The sequence below is a fragment of the Notechis scutatus genome, chromosome 3 (assembly GCF_049901735.1).
Source record: "Notechis scutatus isolate UNSWTSFEM ecotype Mainland chromosome 3, rNotScu1.2, whole genome shotgun sequence".
NCBI classification, from domain to species: domain Eukaryota; kingdom Metazoa; phylum Chordata; class Lepidosauria; order Squamata; family Elapidae; genus Notechis; species Notechis scutatus.
In genome coordinates, this window is record NC_142011.1 from 101,401,020 (window position 1) to 101,419,877 (window position 18,858).

General features: G+C 37.8%; 1 protein-coding gene across 1 annotated transcript in view; it reads right to left on the reverse strand.

Moving 5' to 3' along the window:
• Window positions 1-18,858, reverse strand: part of HMCN1 (hemicentin 1) — a 240,336-nt gene that overhangs the window by 187,973 nt on the left and 33,505 nt on the right. Inside the window, exons 3-4 of the mRNA XM_026669149.2 lie at window positions 3,990-4,148; window positions 2,551-2,673 (exon numbers count right to left, since the gene is read on the reverse strand). Coding sequence (XP_026524934.2) covers window positions 2,551-2,673; window positions 3,990-4,148 — 282 coding nt within the window. The remainder of the gene's footprint in view (window positions 1-2,550; window positions 2,674-3,989; window positions 4,149-18,858) is intronic.

The following is an 18,858-nucleotide window of genomic DNA, read 5'->3' on the forward strand; positions in this document are numbered from 1 at the left end:
ACTGCCAATATTATTACTTGTGCTCAGGGCTAAAATGTTTTAAAATGGTTTTCTATATATCTGAGAATATACAGTACTTCACTTGGCAAGTATAAGTGAATTGCCTGAGGCATAGTCTTATGTGGTTATCTGGATTGAGTCCAATTTTATGATGCCCAAAGAAGTGGACAAGGTCATCCAATCTGTTAGTTCATCCATCTATCTATTAGATCATGGTCCTTCTTGGATTATTAAGGAAGCCCAAGAGATGATCAAGAGATACTGTAGGTTCATGCATTGGTATTGTATTATCTTCTTTGAAAGAAGGGTTAGTCCTGCTGGCCTTGAAGAAAGTGGTGGTCAGCCTATTCAAAAGTGGTGACACCCATTCTCCTGGGATTCTGGAAAGCTCTTCAGATCTGGCTCTGGTCCCAAGCCTAACATGGGAAGTTTATGGTGCTATTATTTTTATATTATTATGGTTGGTTGTATAGTCACCCAAGTATTTTGATGAGATTTTTGGCATTTTTGTCCACATACTGAGTCCTTTCAAGGTCTTGAAGTCAGTAGATGCTGCTCTTTGATAGCATTAAGGTATTGTCACTGGATGTGAGCTGTTCCAAATAAAACTTCCTTTTACAAATGACTGGTGGTGATTTTGTCAGTGCTGATGGTGTTCAAGTGATGATCCAGATGTTTCGGGATTGTAGCCAAGAAACCTATCACTAATGTACTGTTTCATTTTGCCAAAATCATTCTATTTGCAAGTCTTTGTATTTTGTTATGCTCCCCCATTTCTGTTCTGTTCTGCTGTCTCCAGAAACTACCACGTCCACTATCATGTTATTGTTGTTGTTGTTATTCACCTTGTTGTACACTTTTTTCTCCTTATTTTTTATATTAAAGCCAATATAAATTATTTTAAAAATCAGCTCTATAGATGGAGAGAGCAAGCAAACTGACTTTTGTTGAAAATAAGAAAAGTGAGATACAAGAAGGGGAAATAGAACTGCTTTTATTCATCTGCTATAAACAAAGAACATGCTATTATGAGTTTCCATAAAGAATTTATTAGTGTAATCATATATTCTATTTCTCTTTTTCCAAAATATTATATACTTAATAATGTTGTTTTTATAAGACTATTAAACAAAAGAATTCTCCTTATAAATAAGTCTAAATATATCTTCTTGAAAAAGATTGCTGTTCTGAAAAAGAATCTGGCATTCTGAATAAAATAAAGTCAAGACACAATCACAATATTGTTGGTATATATTTTTTATTAAAACGTTTAAACAAGAAGATAAAAACTAATACAAATGAATATAAAAGAAAAGAAAAAGACAGATATCAAAGAAAAGGTAAAAAAAAACCACAAAAACAGAAAAAAGTGGAATTTGTTAATTCCTGCACCGATAGTTAAATTAATTTATGTATTTATTTGATTTATATCCCACTTTGTATTCAAAAACTCAAAGTGGCACATACAGCATACCTTTCTGTTTTCTCCCATAATAACCTTGAAGGTAAATAAATTAGGTCAAGAAAGTGTCATTGGCCCAAAGTCACCCTGTTAGTTGTCATGGCTATAGCTGGACTTGAACCTAGATCTCCCTTTGCATAGTCCTATATCTAACCCCTACCTACCCAGAAGTTGACCCAGTTCTGGAGAACCAGAAGCAGAAATTTTGAGTAGTTCGGAGAACCAGCAAATGCCACCTCTGACAGGCCCCACCCCCATCTATTCTCTGCCTCCTGAGTCCCAGCTGATTGGCTGGGTCTTCTTTTGTTGCCCTGCACAAGAGAACGGAACTGGAAAGCAGGTTAGTGGGTTGGGGAGGGAATGGAGATTTTACAGTATCCTTCCCCTGCCACACCCACCAAGCCACGCCCACAGAACCTGTAGTAAAAGAATTTGAATCCCATCACTGAACCTACCCCATACAGAAATGTATGTAAGTACTGTTTACATCTGCCATGTACCTGCCACAGAAGCAAGCTTTACCCTCTCAGGGGAAAAAAACTGTATTCTCCAGCAATTAGGGTTTTTTTTAAAAGACAGAAACACTTAAATTCAAATTTATCTTCCATTATGAAGAGGCCTTGAGTAATTCTCTAAAAAGAACTCCTTGATGATTTAATTTTGGTGAATTCTACAGCAAGCTGTTTTGATTTGCACCTCCCAAATCCATATGCAAATGAAAAGGGAATTATTCTCTTGAATTTTCACAGCTTTGAACATTTTGAAAGAACTCTCAAACATATCAAATATGCTTTTAAAATATACATTTTTAAAAGTGTATTTAAAATTGTTATTTACATTTTAAAAAGTGTATTTAAAATTGTTATTTATATTTTAAAAAGTGTATTTAAAATTGTTATTTGCCCTTATTTAGTTTTATATCCAAGCCTAATTAATTCACTAATTCTCTCTCTCTCTCTCTCTCTCTCTCCCCCCCCTTTTTCTCTGTCTCTTACCTATAGATACAAAATTCAGGAAACAAATATTTACCCCATATTCCATTTTTAAAAACACAATTAGATTATCATCAAGACATGCTCCCATCATACCTCATTAACTTGTTTTTTATCCAGGTGAAAAACTTGACCAGAACTTGTTGAAGCAATCTCTTCATAGACTTTGTAACCAATATGTGCTCTGTCATCACAGTCTCCAGTTAGAACAAATACAACCTGAATGGGTTTAAAGAAAAAAAAAAGATTGTTATTTAAATAGTCTTCATATGAAAATCGATGAGAAAATCAGATCATCAGAAATCATTTGGCAGAATGTTATCCACTATAACCTTAAATAAAAATTATAAATACCTTCAATTTCAAAACAATTAATCATACATTTCATAACAATGAAAAATGGCAGGCCACATTAATCCAAAATGTCAAATGTTAAATATTATGTAAATATTATGTAATTACACATTTTAATTAGATGTATTTATTTATTTATTAAACTTATATGCCACTTATACATAGACAAATTTTTTCTTTTATTTTACTAAGTTTAACTAAATAACTGTTAGGATTGACTGACTAAAGGTCTATTTGATAAAGAGGTCAAAAGTCACAGCTAGATTGTCTTGCTTTCTCGTGTTTTTTTCCTCTCTAGCTGCATGATCCAGGTTATGTTTTGCAATCTGAATTGCAGCTGGACTTCCAACTCTGACCAATAACACCAGGACAGCTCAAAAGATTTAGTTTTTTGGTTCATCATTCCAGAAAGTCCAAGAAATTACTGCACACACGCACATACACACAAACATGCATACAAAAATCACTTGCAAGAAAACAGTAGAATGTGGAATGTCCCAATCCACCCATGTCTTTCCCAAGGATATTCCATTAAACTCTGTGCCATACCAACTTTTACATCCTCTCCTACGCCCCATGGTTGAGCATGCTTAGTCTTCACTGGATTGTTTTGAAGTTGCCCCATCCAATGTTTATTTTAACTTCTTCCTGTCTTATGATTTTCCAAGCTGTGGCTACTTTCCCTCTTGGCACAGATAAGGTTATTTTCATTACATAAATTTGATAAATAAAGTAGAAGTAATAAATCAATCGCTTTACAGCGGGAAAGCAAATATTTTCCTTAATCTCATGAATGGAACCATAGAAAGATGTATCAGTTGTGGTAGAAAGTCATCGATTAATATTGTTTGAGCCTCATTATTATTCATTAGAATTAGCTATACCATTGATTTACCTCACAATTGAGGATAGATATATTAGACAGAAATCACCACTGAATGGATGGATGGATGGATGGATTTATGCCGCTTCAATCATTCTGCCTTTAAACAGTTTGCAATAAAGATATAATAGACAGACATAATATTCATACAATATTCATGCAAGTTAAAAAATCATCCTCATACACTAAGATTCTTTTCTGAATGGAATAGCACTGTCTACCTTTTGCACAGAACACACATTTTATAGAGCAGTTGCAATGTGATTTGGAACAGGCAGTATTATAAGAGGATTTGTACCTGGGACTGCTTCTGCTGAATCAGCTGCAAGACCTCATGAGTCAGTTTATAATCTTTGGACCGTGCATCAGTAAATACATAGATGAATGAACCAGGAAGAGAAATTTCTAGAGCAATTTTGATGGCTCCAATGCTCATCTCTGGACAGTCACCACCTCCCTATGGCAAACAGAGAAATGAACAAAATCAGACCTAAATAAAAATGAGTCTGAAAGATTAAAAAGAAGTTACAAAAATTCCATATTCACCAAGCCTACTCCATATCAAGGGTGTAGGATTTTAAGTGGGAAAACCCTAATTGTTTAAGGCAGATTTTCTAGGTTCTCACTTCACATCAAATCTGCACCAATAACAAAGGTGCTGGCATAGAACAATGTATGTCTGAGACAGAAAGTTTTATTTGTCCATTTTACATTATCTTAAAGTAAATTAACTGACCAAAACTAGTGCTAAACTTTCTCACCCACTTGTCCTAAAAAATTTCTCTAGAAGTCAATCTGTCTTCCAAAAAAATGTCAGATGAAGTGTAGGGAGAAGCTGTTGGAGAATTGCCCTTACATTACATAGAGGGGTTCTCCCAGTTTGATTTAATTTTTCTTTCCGTCAGTGTACCCAATGCTTTTTCAATAGGACTAGCAAGAAAATAAATGGGGAGGGCCACTGTTTTCTAACAAAGGGGGAAGAAGGAATGATAGCCTTCTTTATCTGAACCTATGTAATTATGGAAACAAGTCTGGAATTACTTTCTAATGTTTTCAATCCTGATAAAATGGTATCCATAATTCTGTTTAAACCCATACATTGTTAATTCCCAGTTACCCAACATTTCAACATAGATGCTGCACATACAGTTTTTAAGATATTGCAGTCTAGTTTGAAATATTTCCCCCCTCTTCAGATTTGAGTTACTGCTACCAGGGATACAGTATAAACAATATATTCATCAAGTTCCTATTTATTTATTAATACATTTCCTATTGTGCTATAGTTTACACAACAAGATTTTTTCCCCTGTTCTTCTAAAGCTGTCAATGTAACAATATTTTTACGAGTTACTACTACATTTTATTTTCTAGTTTTAATTGCTTTCCAAACTAGCCTATCTGGAAGATCAACCAAAGAGAACACAACTAGGAAATCAATAAAAACTTCTCATTAGCTAAATTTAATATATTACAACCTGATTCATTACTCTGGAAGCACCAATACTTCAAGATATAGCTTCTGATTTTCCAATGGAAAAACAAGACAAGCCTCCCAAAAAAAACAACTAGCAGCTAGGATGAATATGGTGGAAGAATATTTCAAAAGGAAATGTTTTTGATTCATGTGAACTGGCAATGGTTTTCTGTCTTTGGGGAAAAATTAATATAAGCCCGATTATTTTTTTTCTTGCTGCTATAAGAAAACATTGCTTTGATAAATTACCATATTATCTTGACTCTCAATGTTGTATATGTTATATTTTATTCCTAAAAAGCCTCATTTTCGTAAGCCTTTTTTTGGTTTGTCCTGTGATTCCCATTTTAAAAACAAAATGATTAACAATAACAATTGATTTTTCATGTACACCACTTAAACACAGGACTCAAAAAAATCTTCTAGGTTAAAATTTGGCAACCTAGATATTCAAGCTGATATTTACCAGATGTTCTGTCTTCAGTTCCAATTAGTCACATCCAACAAGGCCAACAGCAAAGTATAAAAGATTGCTTTACTGCTGGATCTCCCAGACTCAACCTGGATAACTTGGGTTGATACATAGTCATTGCTTAGAACTGAGATTTGCTGCCACCATTTTTTTTTTTTAAATTTCTGCCCTTAAATATCTTTACAGAAATAAGGACAAAAGAAGGAAAACATCTTCTCCTTTCATTACCTGGGTAATTCAAGGACATCTTCAGCCTGAATCTGGTTATAATTCTGGAGATGTTGGGGCCTTCTAAGGCATGCTACCAGATTACAATCCCCAATTTCAGCTCACAACCTAATTTTCCAAAAGTTGAAAATTAAGCTTTACTCTCAGGCCTTGGGGCAGAGTAGTTGCCTCATCCCCTGTAGTCTGCTTTTTGTTTTTCTGATCTGCCTCTCTGGATGTCTATTGTCCATTTCCTAATATTTTTATTGTTCCATTTCTTTTTAATGTCAGGTGCCCAAAATCAATTGCAGTCGGGCAGCCTCTGCATTAATTAAATAAATAGAACATAAACTAACATAGATATGAAAAAGTACATTTTTCAAAACAGCATTTAAAATACATAAAGAAATATCACAGCAAGGAAAAGCCACAGATAAAGATTAAGCTTAAAGAAAACTGGGATTCAGGAGAGGAAGTGTGAAAAGGAGAGCTATAGGAAGGCTCATCCAATATCATACGAACCCAGAGAAATGATAGCTTGAAGGAAACGAAGTGATTTGAGCAAATACAAAATTAAAAGTCTACATCTATTCTGCCTAGAGCAGGGGTGAGCAATTTATTTTCCCAAGAGGCCACATGACAAACTGGGACTGTTGTGGGGAACCAAACCAATGTGTAGGCATGCACACACACACACACACACACACACACACACACACACACACACACACACACGTTGGGGAAAAATAGCAGTCACTTTCAAAATAAAAGCAATCCATGTGGGCCAAATGCAGTGGTGGGATTCAATTTTTTTTACTACCGGTTCTGTGAGCATGGCTTGGTGGGCATGGCGTGGCTTGGTGGGCGTGGCAGGGGAAGGTTACTGCAAAATCTTCATTCCCTCCCCACCCCACTAACCTGCTTTCCAGCTCCGTTCTCCTGTGCAGGGCAACAAAAGAAGACCCAGCTAATCAGCTGGGACTCAGGAGGCAGAGAATAGATGGGGTGGGGCCAGTCAGAGGTGATATTTGCTGGTTCTCTGAACTACTCAAAATTTCCGCTACTGGTTCTCCAGAACTGGTTAGAACCTGCTGAATACCACCTCTGGCCAAATGGTGACAAGCAATGGACTGTATGTGATCCAGGGGCCATAAAATGCCCAGGTCTGCTTTATATACTCATTACTATTAGGAGTCCATTACAAGTTAGGTTTCTTCCCATATCCTGAATTATGTGACTTCATTTGAAGGAGAAGAAGGAGTTTAGCTCTTCTTTTTCTCCTCAGACAGAGAAAATGAAAAAGAGACATTTTTTCCTGGAAAGCTCACTGATTATAATGTCTTGATAAGATCACACTTGGAATATTGCATCCAGTTTTGGTTGACACAATATAAAAAGCTGTTGAGACTCTAAAAAGAGTGGCGAGAAGAGCAACAAGGATGATTAGGGGACCAGAAGCAGGAATTGGGGATGTCTAGTTTAATGAAAAGAACTAGGAGTGATATGATAGCAGTGTTCCAATATCTTAGGGACTGCCAGAAAGAAGAGGGAGTCAACAAAAATACATAGATTAGGTCCTAGGGATCTACAAAGTAGCAGCGTAAGGATTCGGACAAAGGCAGCCAGCCAATCCGGAGTGAGGGGCTCCCGTCAGGGTCCAGGAATCCTGTCTTGAGCAGCTTCCCTTTCAGCTGCCTGGAGAGGAAAAAGCTGCCTAGTGAAAAGAAACTACATGGTCTAAAGAATCTGCCTGATCTTGGGAGAGGGAAGCCAACGTGGGGAACGAACGAGCTGTGGGTTTACGGCAACTGCCAACTGCAAGCTTAGAAGCTACCCAAATGTGGATGAGTGTCTCCCCCGGCTCCTTATAGATCGGGGGTGCATTTTTCAGTGGGAGGAAGGAACGGGTAAACGGCTCAAAGCTTTACTGTGGACCTCAGTCAGAAACAACTTAAAAAGCGAAGACTCCAGAGCGGAAGGGGTGAGTGTGGAGATTAAGTGGCAGCGGCTTAATTTATGTTTTTACCCTCTAACTCTGGAAGTTAAATGGCAGCTTGAGAAAAGAGTGATTAAAGGAGAAAAAAGGGGGGACTAGACGAGAAGAAGAGGTGTGAAGAAGGTTTTTATTCAGGAAAACTGCCTTTTGAAACTGAGATTGATTGTGAATTCCGATGATGGAAGAACTGGAATGATGTCTACAGTCTCCATTTAAATCAAATCACCAAAAATAATTCTAAATGGCCACCAATTGGGGAGAACAAAGGAGACTCACGGAGAATTGATAGTCTCCATATAAATCACCCAGCTCCATTTAAACAACCCGGTTGATTAGTCAGCCTGAATTTAAATTCCCACTCAGCTGATTGGACAACCTCCACTAAACCCCCACCCAAATCTCATTCTTTCCAAACTCCAAAGTAGATGATTGGTGAGCTCATTCAAATCTTCTCCCTTCATATCTATCAAACAGCAATGCTTCCTCTTTAAAACAAAAACAAAAACAAAAACAAAACCAAAAAACGTGGCTTTAAGGAAAAACAAAGAAACTTTATACCACAAACCTCCAATACTTTACTATCTCCACTATTTCAGTACCTCAAGACCGAATATTTATAGATAATTCTTTGTCTATAATAATTGATTTATCATATAATTAATTGTTAAATGACCACTAATTTACTGATTCATTGAACTGAGAGATTTAATACTGTATCATTTATTATCTAGTCTATTGATTGATTGATTGATTCTTAGTAATAAGTTGATTGATTGATTTTTAGTAATAAGTAACCTTACTTTTGATTTGTTCTCTAACTTATCAATTAACATTTATTAACTACCAACATTCAGTAAGTACCTTTCTATCTATCACATTAATTAGTTATTGTAATTGTTTAGTGTACTATTGTCATTGACCATGCCAGCCAGAAACTCCAGAAACTCCAAATCCTCCACTACCAAACAACAATAAAGAAATAATATCTCTACGAATGACCTCCCAGACTCCTGTACATGCTTCAGATGTCTTAAAAACATCAATGAAAGTGAAAATAACATCAAATGCTACCTATGTGACAATCAAGCCCAACTTGCCTGCTTAAACTTAAACAAAGACCTAGCTGATCTCCTAAAAGCATCAGAAACTTTCCCTTGTCTATGTCCATCATATTTTCCTAAGCTAAACAAACCAAGTACCCTGCCTGACAGAGTTGATAGCATAGAATCACTCATGCACTCAATAGAAAAACGCTTAGCAACACATTTTGAAACAATTATACAAGAAAGCCTAATTTCTCTTGGAAAAAAAATACAGCACTAATAAGCGACTACCTATCAGCTCAAAATCAAATCTCAACCCAACAACCACTACCACAATTACTACCTCAACTACAATCACAACTACAACCAAAAATAACCACCAAACCACAACCACAAATAATTACTATCCCATCAAATAATTCCACAAATGATATCTCCTTACTCATCAGAGACACCATTGAACGTGATCAGAAACGTCCAAATGCTGTCTTATTTGGTCTTGAAGACACCAATGAATCAGATGACATCACCAAAGTTTGTAAGATCATAAGCAACTCAAATACAACAAACATCTCTCCTGAAGATATCATTGAAGTAATCAGAGATGGCCCTGAGTCCAAATACAATGATGGCTCGGTGGCCCCAAAATTTTGTAGAGTTGTTTGCAAAAATGAGTCCAGCAAACGCATATTCATTCATACAATAAACACCATTGCAAAAACCAATCCCAACCACAAAAATATTTGCTCAAGACCAGACTTATCCATACTGCAAAGAATCCGCTCCCGTGAACTCTGCAAGGAACTCAAAAGACATCTAGACAATGGAGAGAAGGATCTCTACATTGACTACCGCGCTAATTGTAACAAAAGTAAGTCACACAACCCACAACTCCACATCCAACCCTACTTCATCCAACCCACCATCACTCAAAACTAGGCACGCATGCCCCTAACTACCTCAATTCCAACTACAACTGGCCTTAAATGCAAGCTACTCAATGCAAGAAGCCTTGTGAATAAAATACCTGAATTTCTCCTCTAACTAAATATGGCTAAATTCGACATCATATTTGTCTGTGAAACATGGCTCAAATGTATCTCTCCCTGACTCCATTACCACAGGAAGAGACTATCATGTTTACTGATCAGATCGTGAAATCCATAGAGGAGGTGGTGTTGCTATCTTCTATAAAAAGTCCTTACATCTAAAAAACATACCCAAGAGCTTGCTCTTCCTGAGACCATAGCCTGTGAACTGTCCTTAAATATCACATTTCAATTCTTACTATGTTACAGAGCCCCTGATTATGACATCAAACATGTAAACAAGCTAAATTCACTACTAACATGGGCAACATCCTGCCCACACACTTTTATCTTTCTTGGTGACTTCAATTTACTTCACATTAACTGGACCATCAAAACTTGGTTAGAAGAAATTGTCCAGGGTGGATTGGAGTGGGAACCTAGATTGTATCTTTTGGGTATCATTAAGGAAGGTTATCCCTCCAAAGTAAAATATTTGATTATCCATATCCTAACAGCGGCACGTATCTCACTGGCTCAATTTTGGAAATCGCCTAATATACCACCAATACAATTTATTATTCAAAAAATTTGTGAATGTGCAGAAATGGAAAAACTCACACTAATATTAAAAGGAAAAGAGGAGACAGAATTTTACTCGACCTGGAATAAGCGGTATGATTGGCTAAAACGTAAAAAAAAATGAATAGGGGAATCAAGGGGGGAAAATAAACTTATGAAACAGATTACGATACATACAATGACAAACAGGAATCGTTAATGTCAGTCTTAGACTCTCCGTACTTTAAACAATCAATAGAAGGAATTCATTGGTAAAAATAAATAAGTATAATCCAACAACAAATATTAACAACAGATCATTATGTTTGATAGAACATAAATAACAGATAATCCCTAGGAAATAAGAAATAACTGTCACATAATATAATTTAGGAAATATTTAACTCACTGTCAAATGTATTAAAGGAAAATTTAATTAGTTTTACCACAGAGATTATGGTAACGTTTGTATGAATCTTTGTTTTTTGAGTCTGTATATTTGCATATTTTAATTTTTTGGTATTCAATAAAATTGATTTAAAATTTAAAAAATAAATAAATAAATAAATAAATAAAAAGATATTGGACAACCATTTGTCTCAGAAGTGGTATTCAGCAGGTTCTGACCAGTTCTGGAGAACCGGTAGCGGAAATTTTGAGTAGTTCAGAGAACCGGCAAATACCACCTGTAACTGGAGATTTTACAGTATCCTTCCCCTGCCATGCCCATTAAGCCACACCCACAGAACCGGTAGTAAAAATAATTGAATCCCACCACTGATTTGTCTGGAATGGCATAACGTTTCCTGCTTAAGGGGTGGGTTGGACTAGAAGGCCTCATAGGTCCCTTCCAATTCTGTTATTCTGTTATTAAACGGATTGAAATTCTTGTTCAGGAATTTAGCCAATCAACCTCCCTAGTCTTGCTGCACTAGATGTAAGCAAGGATTAATTTATGAGTCACTCATTGCTCCATTCTGACCTAGTGAGATTCTCTAGAACAGAGGTTGCCAACCTTTTGGACCTCAGGGACCACCAAACTCAAAAATTTAGATCCCAGGGACCACTAACCAGTTCTGTGGGCATGGCCTAATTTGTGGGTGTGGCTTGGTGGTCATGTGACTGGCTGGGCATGGCTTGTATGTAAATATTATAGATATTTATATCAATATTGTTTTTTTTATTAAAAAAAGAGCAACTTTGACCCAAAATCAGGCAAAGCAGGCAGGCAGATTGAGTTACTCACAGAATCACAGATTCATTCAGAGATCTATCTATCTGCCATTGGCTAGTTCAGTCTGTCACATAAAATTTGCTAGCAAGCAAACTCACAAAATTAACTCACAACACACCATGCATGTAAATATTGAATTTTTTATTTAAAAAAAGAGCAACTTTTTACCCAAAATCAGGCAAAGCAGGCAGATTCAGTTGCTCACAGAATCATTCAGTGATCTTCTCAGATGGTGTAGACAGGATCCATGCATGGGATGTATTCAGCTCTGTTCAGCTATAGACTGAATAGAAAAACTGAAGACACACCCCTTCCGGGCCACCGTCTCCAGTTCTGAATGAATTCAAGGCTTTCCTGTATGTGCTGCAAGAGTCCCATCTTTGTATAACATTCATGATTAATAATAACTTAAATTTTAGTCCAATACCCAGCATGATTGCCAGAACCTAAGAAAATGGGTGGGTCTGGATCCTGTCTACACCATCTGAGAAGGCGCGTTCTCAGGTAAGTCTACCAACGCTCCTTCTCCAGAATGGTTTTGACAGGATCCATGCATGGAACATACCAAAGCAATGTCCGATGGGAGGGATTCTAACCCTAATGACTCTGATCTTCTGGCAATACCTTTTGGAGTACTCTCCTTCCAAACGCTGCTTCCGTGGAAGAGAAAGAGTCAAGTTTATAATGTCTAACAAATGGTGAAGGAGTGGACCAAGTTGTTGCCTTATGTATTTCTCCCACTGAAGCCTGAGTACTCCAAACTGCTGTAGTGGCTGCACTACATTACTTGAGTGAGCCGTGATGTGAGATGGGACAGGAAACCCCTATGCTTTGTATATGTTAGCATTGGTTGCTCTAATCCATCTGCCTATGGAAGAAGATGACACCCTTTGTCCTAAGGATTTCTGATGATAAGAAATAAACATTGTTTCCATCTTTCTGAAGGAAGCTGTCCTATTTATGCAAATATGGAGAGTTCTCCTTACATCTACCTCATATTGACTGGACCCTAAATGAATGTACAACTGAACCCATACACGCAACCTTCTACAATGCTGTTACAAATCTGGGACTGGAACAACTAGTAACCAACAACACTAGACTAAACAACTTCCTCGATCTCATCTTCTGCAATAGTTTGAATTTAATTTAGGGAATACAAACTAAAGAACCCTTTTCCAGTAGTGACCACAATATGATTGACTTTTGTCTCAACATACGTCCACACAAAAATCATCACAATGATGTAATCCCCAATTATAACTTCAAAAAAGGCAACTATGATCTTATAGACAACGATCTCTCATCCCTTGATTGGCAATCTCTATTCACTGGATGCAATACTGTTGAAGACCATTACAACATATTTTTACTTGAAGTCAAAAGAGTCATCAAAGTATATGTACCATCAACAACTCCCAAAACAAACAAAAAACAGATTACCCATAACAATAAGGAAACTTCAATCCAAAAAGAGATCACTCTGGCGGAAAAACAAGTCTGGTCACGTTGCCAATTTCAAAAGCCGATACAAAAATTTATGCCACCAGATAAAGACTGAATGCACCAATTATCACATTAAACAAGATGAAAACCTTCTATGCACTAATTCCACCCGTGCTTTTTACAATTTTGTAAACAACAAACTAAAAGACTCAAGGTCCATCCCACCCCTGATAGGACCTAATGGTAAAGACTGCAATGACAACACCATTAAAGCCAACATCTTTAACACATTCTTCGGCTCAGTATTTGTAAACAGCAATGGATCATGCCCAGTATTTCCTAGCCGAACCACAGACAACTACAATGATCTAATACATATTGATTTTACAGAAGACAATGTTGAAAAAGCACTACGCAATCTAAAACCATCTCTATCTATTGGACCGGATGGAATATGTGCCTACTTCTTTAAAAAGCTATCCACTGCCATAGCCGAACCTCTAAGCATAATCTTTGAAAAATCTTTCAGGACCAGCTCCTTGCCAAAACTATCATCCCCATCTTCAATAAGGGAGACCTCAGCCTAGTTGAAAATTACAGACCAATCTCCTTATGCTGCGTCACCTGTAAAGTCATGGAATCAATTATTAACCAATCCATTATCCTCCACTTAGAAACAAACAGCCTACTCGCCAATAAACAATTTGGTTTCAGGAAAAAACTATCCTGTAATCTGCAACTCTTACACTGCAAAAACATATGGACTACACAACTCGATCAGGGCAAAGCAATAAATGCAATCTACATAGACTTCTGTAAAGCCTTTGATTCAGTGGTACACGACAAACTACTCCTAAAACTAAAATCTTATGGTATCTCTGGACAACTGCATAACTGGATAGAAGCATTCCTGTCAAACAGACAACAAAAGGTCAAAATTGGGAGTGTCCTATCAAATTCTGTACCTGTCAATAGTGGTGTCCCCCAAGGCAGTGTTCTAGGACCAACTCTCTTCATACTCTACATAAATGACCTCTGTGATCATATTAAGAGCAACTGCGTTCTTTTTGCTGATGGTGTAAAGCTGTTCAATACCACAGACAATACTGCTACCCTTCAAAAAGATCTTGACCATGTATCAGAATGGTCAAACAAATGGCAACTTCAAATCTCAACAAATAAATGCTCTGTCTTACATATTGGCAAAAAAAATCAGAAAATAAAATACAGGCTGAATAGTCAAGACCTTGTTGATAATCCAAGCTCTGTAAAGGACCTTGGAATACTCATCTCTAATGATCTAAGTGCTAGAGCCCACTGTAACTACATAGCCAAAAAGGCATTAGGAGTTGTTAACCTAATTCTACGTAGCTTTTTCTCTGGTAATATCACACTACTAACTAAGCACATACAAAACATTTGCTAGACCAATACTCGAATACAGCTCATCAGTCTGGAACCCACATTACGTATCTGATATTAGCACAGTTGAGAAAGTCCAGAAATATTTCACAAGAAGAGTTCTCCACTCCTCTACTCGTTGCAGAATACCTTATGCCACCAGACTTAAAATTCTAGATCTAGAAAACCTTGAATTACGCCATCTTCGGTCTGATCTAAGTATGATATATAAAATCATACATTGCAATGTCCTACCTGTCAATGAATACTTCAGCTTCAACCATAACAACACTAGAGCAAACAATAGATACAAACTCAAGGTTAACTGCACCAAACCTGATTGCAGGAAATACGACTTCAGCAACAGAGTGGTCAATGTCTGGAATACTCTACCTGACTCTGTAGTTTCTTCCCCAAACCCCAAAAACTTTAACCTTAGACTGTCTACTATTGACTTCACTCCTTTCCTAAGAGGTCTGTAGGGGGCGTGCATAAGCACACCAAAGTGCCTACCGTCCCTGTCCTGTTGTTTCTTTTATTTTTCTTATATGTACCCATTTCATGTATTCATAACTATGTGTATACTTAAACCTATTATCTTGTAAGCAATTGACAAATCAAATAAATAAATAAATCTAAGGCATGCCAAAGTTTTTCTCTAGGGTGAGATGGATTTGGACAAAAAGTTTGTAAAATGAGTTCTTGTGCCCTAATTAAAATGGGAATTGACTTTTGGTATAAAGGTAGGATCCAATCGTAAAACAACTCGATTGGTGTGAAAAATACAGATATCAGGTCTTATTGACAGAGCTGCAAGCTCAGATATCCTTCTGGCATACATAATTGCCACTAGAAAAATTACTTTATATGATGAGTGCTGTAGGCTGACAGTTCTCAAAGGCTCAAAAGGTGAAAGTGTAAGGGCTTGCAGTACCTTGGTAAGGTCCCATGATGGCAATCTATGAATTACCCCTGGTCTTAAATATGCTGCCCCTTTTAAGAAAATGCTGAATTAAAGGCTTTTGTGACAATAAATTTGAACTTGTACTTGAAGGTACCAATGAGAGTGCTGCAACCTATCTATGGAGAGTAGCTGGGGCAAGACCTTTGTCCAATCCTTATTGTAAAAATTCTAAAACCTGGGAGATCAAAGCCTCTCCAGGATCTGAACCCTTATCCTTGAACCTATTACAGAAAACTCTCCAAGTAGTCTCAAAATCCTAATAGTGGATTGTCTTCTATCTGCCTGTATAGTGTTAATAACCTGTGTGGAAATATCCACCTTTTTTAACAGTCTCCTCTCAAGTGCCAGGCGGCCAAGTGAAGCCATTGAGGCTCTGGATGTTGAATTGACCCCTGGCTGAGAGACACCCTTTCGGAAGAATCCTCCATGGACATCATACTGACAAACTGACCAAGTCTGCAAACAAGGCCTCCTGGGCCAAGACGGTACCACAAGGAGAATCTCCGCTTTCTGTTGTAAGGTCTTCCTGATGACTGCTGAGATGAGGGCTAATGTAAGGAACGCATAAGGGAGTCCCTTTGATCACTGACAGTGAAGGGCATTGACTCCCTCCGCTCCCCTGGAGAAGAAAACGAGGCAGCTGATGATTCGACTCAGATGCAAACAGATCCAATATTGGGATGACCAAATCTGTTGGAAATTTCTTGAAAAAGAAGCAGATGCAAAGTCCACTCTGCCTGATCTATTGTAGATCTGCTTAGCCAATCTACCCTGACATTTTGTGTCCCTGAAATATGTTCAACTTTGATTGAGAGCAAATTTTTCTCTGCCCATCTGCAGAGACAGGAAGCTTAATTTGGAATGACTTTGACTGTGTTCCTCCCTGATGGTTAATGTGCACCTTAGTGGCCACATTGCCTGTTAGGATTAACACATCTTGTCCCCTGTTTATTGCCTCAAATTCCTTGAGAGCTAGGTGGACTGCTCTTAATTCTAACCAACTGATATTATGCTTGATGTCATTAGAATTCCAAATGCCCTGTGCTATCTTATCTCAACAATGGGCCCTCCATCCAGAGAGACTAGCATCGGTAGTTATTGTTGTAAACTCCCTGTCTTTAAAGGAGCATCCTTTATCTAATGCTGAAGAGGTCCACCAAAGCAAAGATGTTAATATCTTGGTTGACAATCTGACTCGGATGGGAGAGATACCTTTCATGGATCTCTGAAAAGGTAATAAGAACCACTGCAATTCACAAGAATGCATTCGTGCCCCTGGCACTATATCAACACAGGATATCATTTTGCCTAGTAATTTTGACATTTGTGCTGGGGATGCCCTTCTCATGCAAAAGAAATGGGCTGCTACTGCTTTAATGTCCTCTCTTCTTTTTTGAGAGAGGAAAACTAAATCTAACTCAGTATCTATTATTGCCTCTAAATGTAAACGTTTGGTAGATGGTTCAAACTGACTGTTTTCCTGATTAACCGAAAATCCATGAGATTGTAAGGTTTGTAGGGTGATGGTTAAGTTTCTAATAACTAACTCATGGGGGACTGATTGTATTAAGATATCGTCCAAGTAGGCCAGTACCCTAATTGGAACATTTCTAAGATGGGCTGTTACAGCCACTAGGATTTTGGTAAATGCCCTGGGTGCAGATGCCAACCCAAAGGGGAGTGCTCTATACTGAAAATGTCGACCTGCGTAACAAATTCTTAAATACTTGCGGTGGTCAGATAAGATTGGAATATGCAAATACTCTTTGGTAAGGCCAATTGAAACTAAATAGACCCCATGTCTCACTTTCTTCAAAATAGATTGAAGCATGTGCATCTTGAACCTACGATAAATAATAAAAGAGTTTAGTCTTTTCAGGTTTAAAATAGCCCTTCATCTCCCTGATGATTTGGGAACAAGAAATAACATAGAGTAGAAGCCTTGGCCCTGTTGCTTCTCTGGGACTGCTTCCACACCTTGGATTGTTAGGAGGTGCTGAATTGCCTCCTCCATCTATCTCCTTTTGTGTATGTTTGAAGATACCGGACACCTGATAAAAAATCTCAGGGGCCTGGCTCAAAATTCAAGTGCCAGACCTTCCCTTGTTGTCTGTCTGAGCCAAAGATCTGAGGTTGGTCTGCAAAATTTTGTAATCTACCACCAACAGGAGTTTTCAAGTGCCTATTTGTATTTTCAAAACGGTCTGTTTGATGAACCACGGAATGACTGTTTGGTCTGTGGTTGAGATCTTGTCTTGTAGTTGTTCCCTTGAGCCTGTTGAAAATGTAACCTCTGGCCAAAGCTTGCTTGATTTCTTTGGCTGGTAGATGTTTATCCCGTTATTCGATGAGAACAGGATCTAAGGGTGCCCCAAATAGCTTTCCACCTTTGTATGGTGCGGATGCCAGCTTCCATTTCTTCTTGGTGTCGGCCTGCCAATACCTGAGCCAGATTAACCTGCGTGCAGCAACCGCCGAAAAACATGGCCCATGAGGCGAATTTGACAGAGTTCAAAGCTTCATCTGCCATATATTCTGATGCAGCTATGACTTTGTTAAAGTCTAAGTGGGCTCTTATATTGTCTGTTGGTACCTGCTGCTGCATTTGTCTTAGCCATATCACAGCTTTTTGTTGATTGGAAGCGATCAGATGTGAAGGCATTGTGTTGGAAGATTTCTCCATAATGTCTATAACTGACTGTAACATTACTTTGACTATATCAAATAAAAATAGAAACAACAATTAATTGTAATACATCTTATTAAATTATTTAAGAAAATCTTTTTCTGAGACTTTGACCCTCAGGACAGTTTCACCAATTTCAAGACAATTAAATAGCTCAAAAACCAGAATCTTTCAAGGTTAACGGTCTATAAGCAGTATAGCTCTAGTTGTGAGGCACTCAGCACACAAGGATAGAAAAGCTGAGGAAAAATATCTCTTGTTTATTACCTTTTTTCTGAGGCTTTGCCTCTCAGGACAGAATTCCGCCAATCTGATGACAATTAAATAGCCCAATAACCAGAATCTTTCAAGGTTAACTGTCTACGAGAGGTAAAGATTGGGTCATGAGGCACACTAGAGCTGGCTAGAAAATGGCTGCTTCTACAAAATGGCACTGCCACCGATTTAAACTGTCACCACGTTGATTTTACCTTTGCTGGAACCTTGTTGCAGCTAACACAGCAGCTCTGCTTAGACTTGCGCCCCCTTATTTGGGCAGGCTGTCTGACAGGCTTTTCGAATAAAGGTGCCATCTGTGCTCAGACTGCTTAGCCCTCCCTTATACGGGCAGGCTGCTCAACCGGCAAAAGGAGCCTCTTCAATGCCCCCAAAA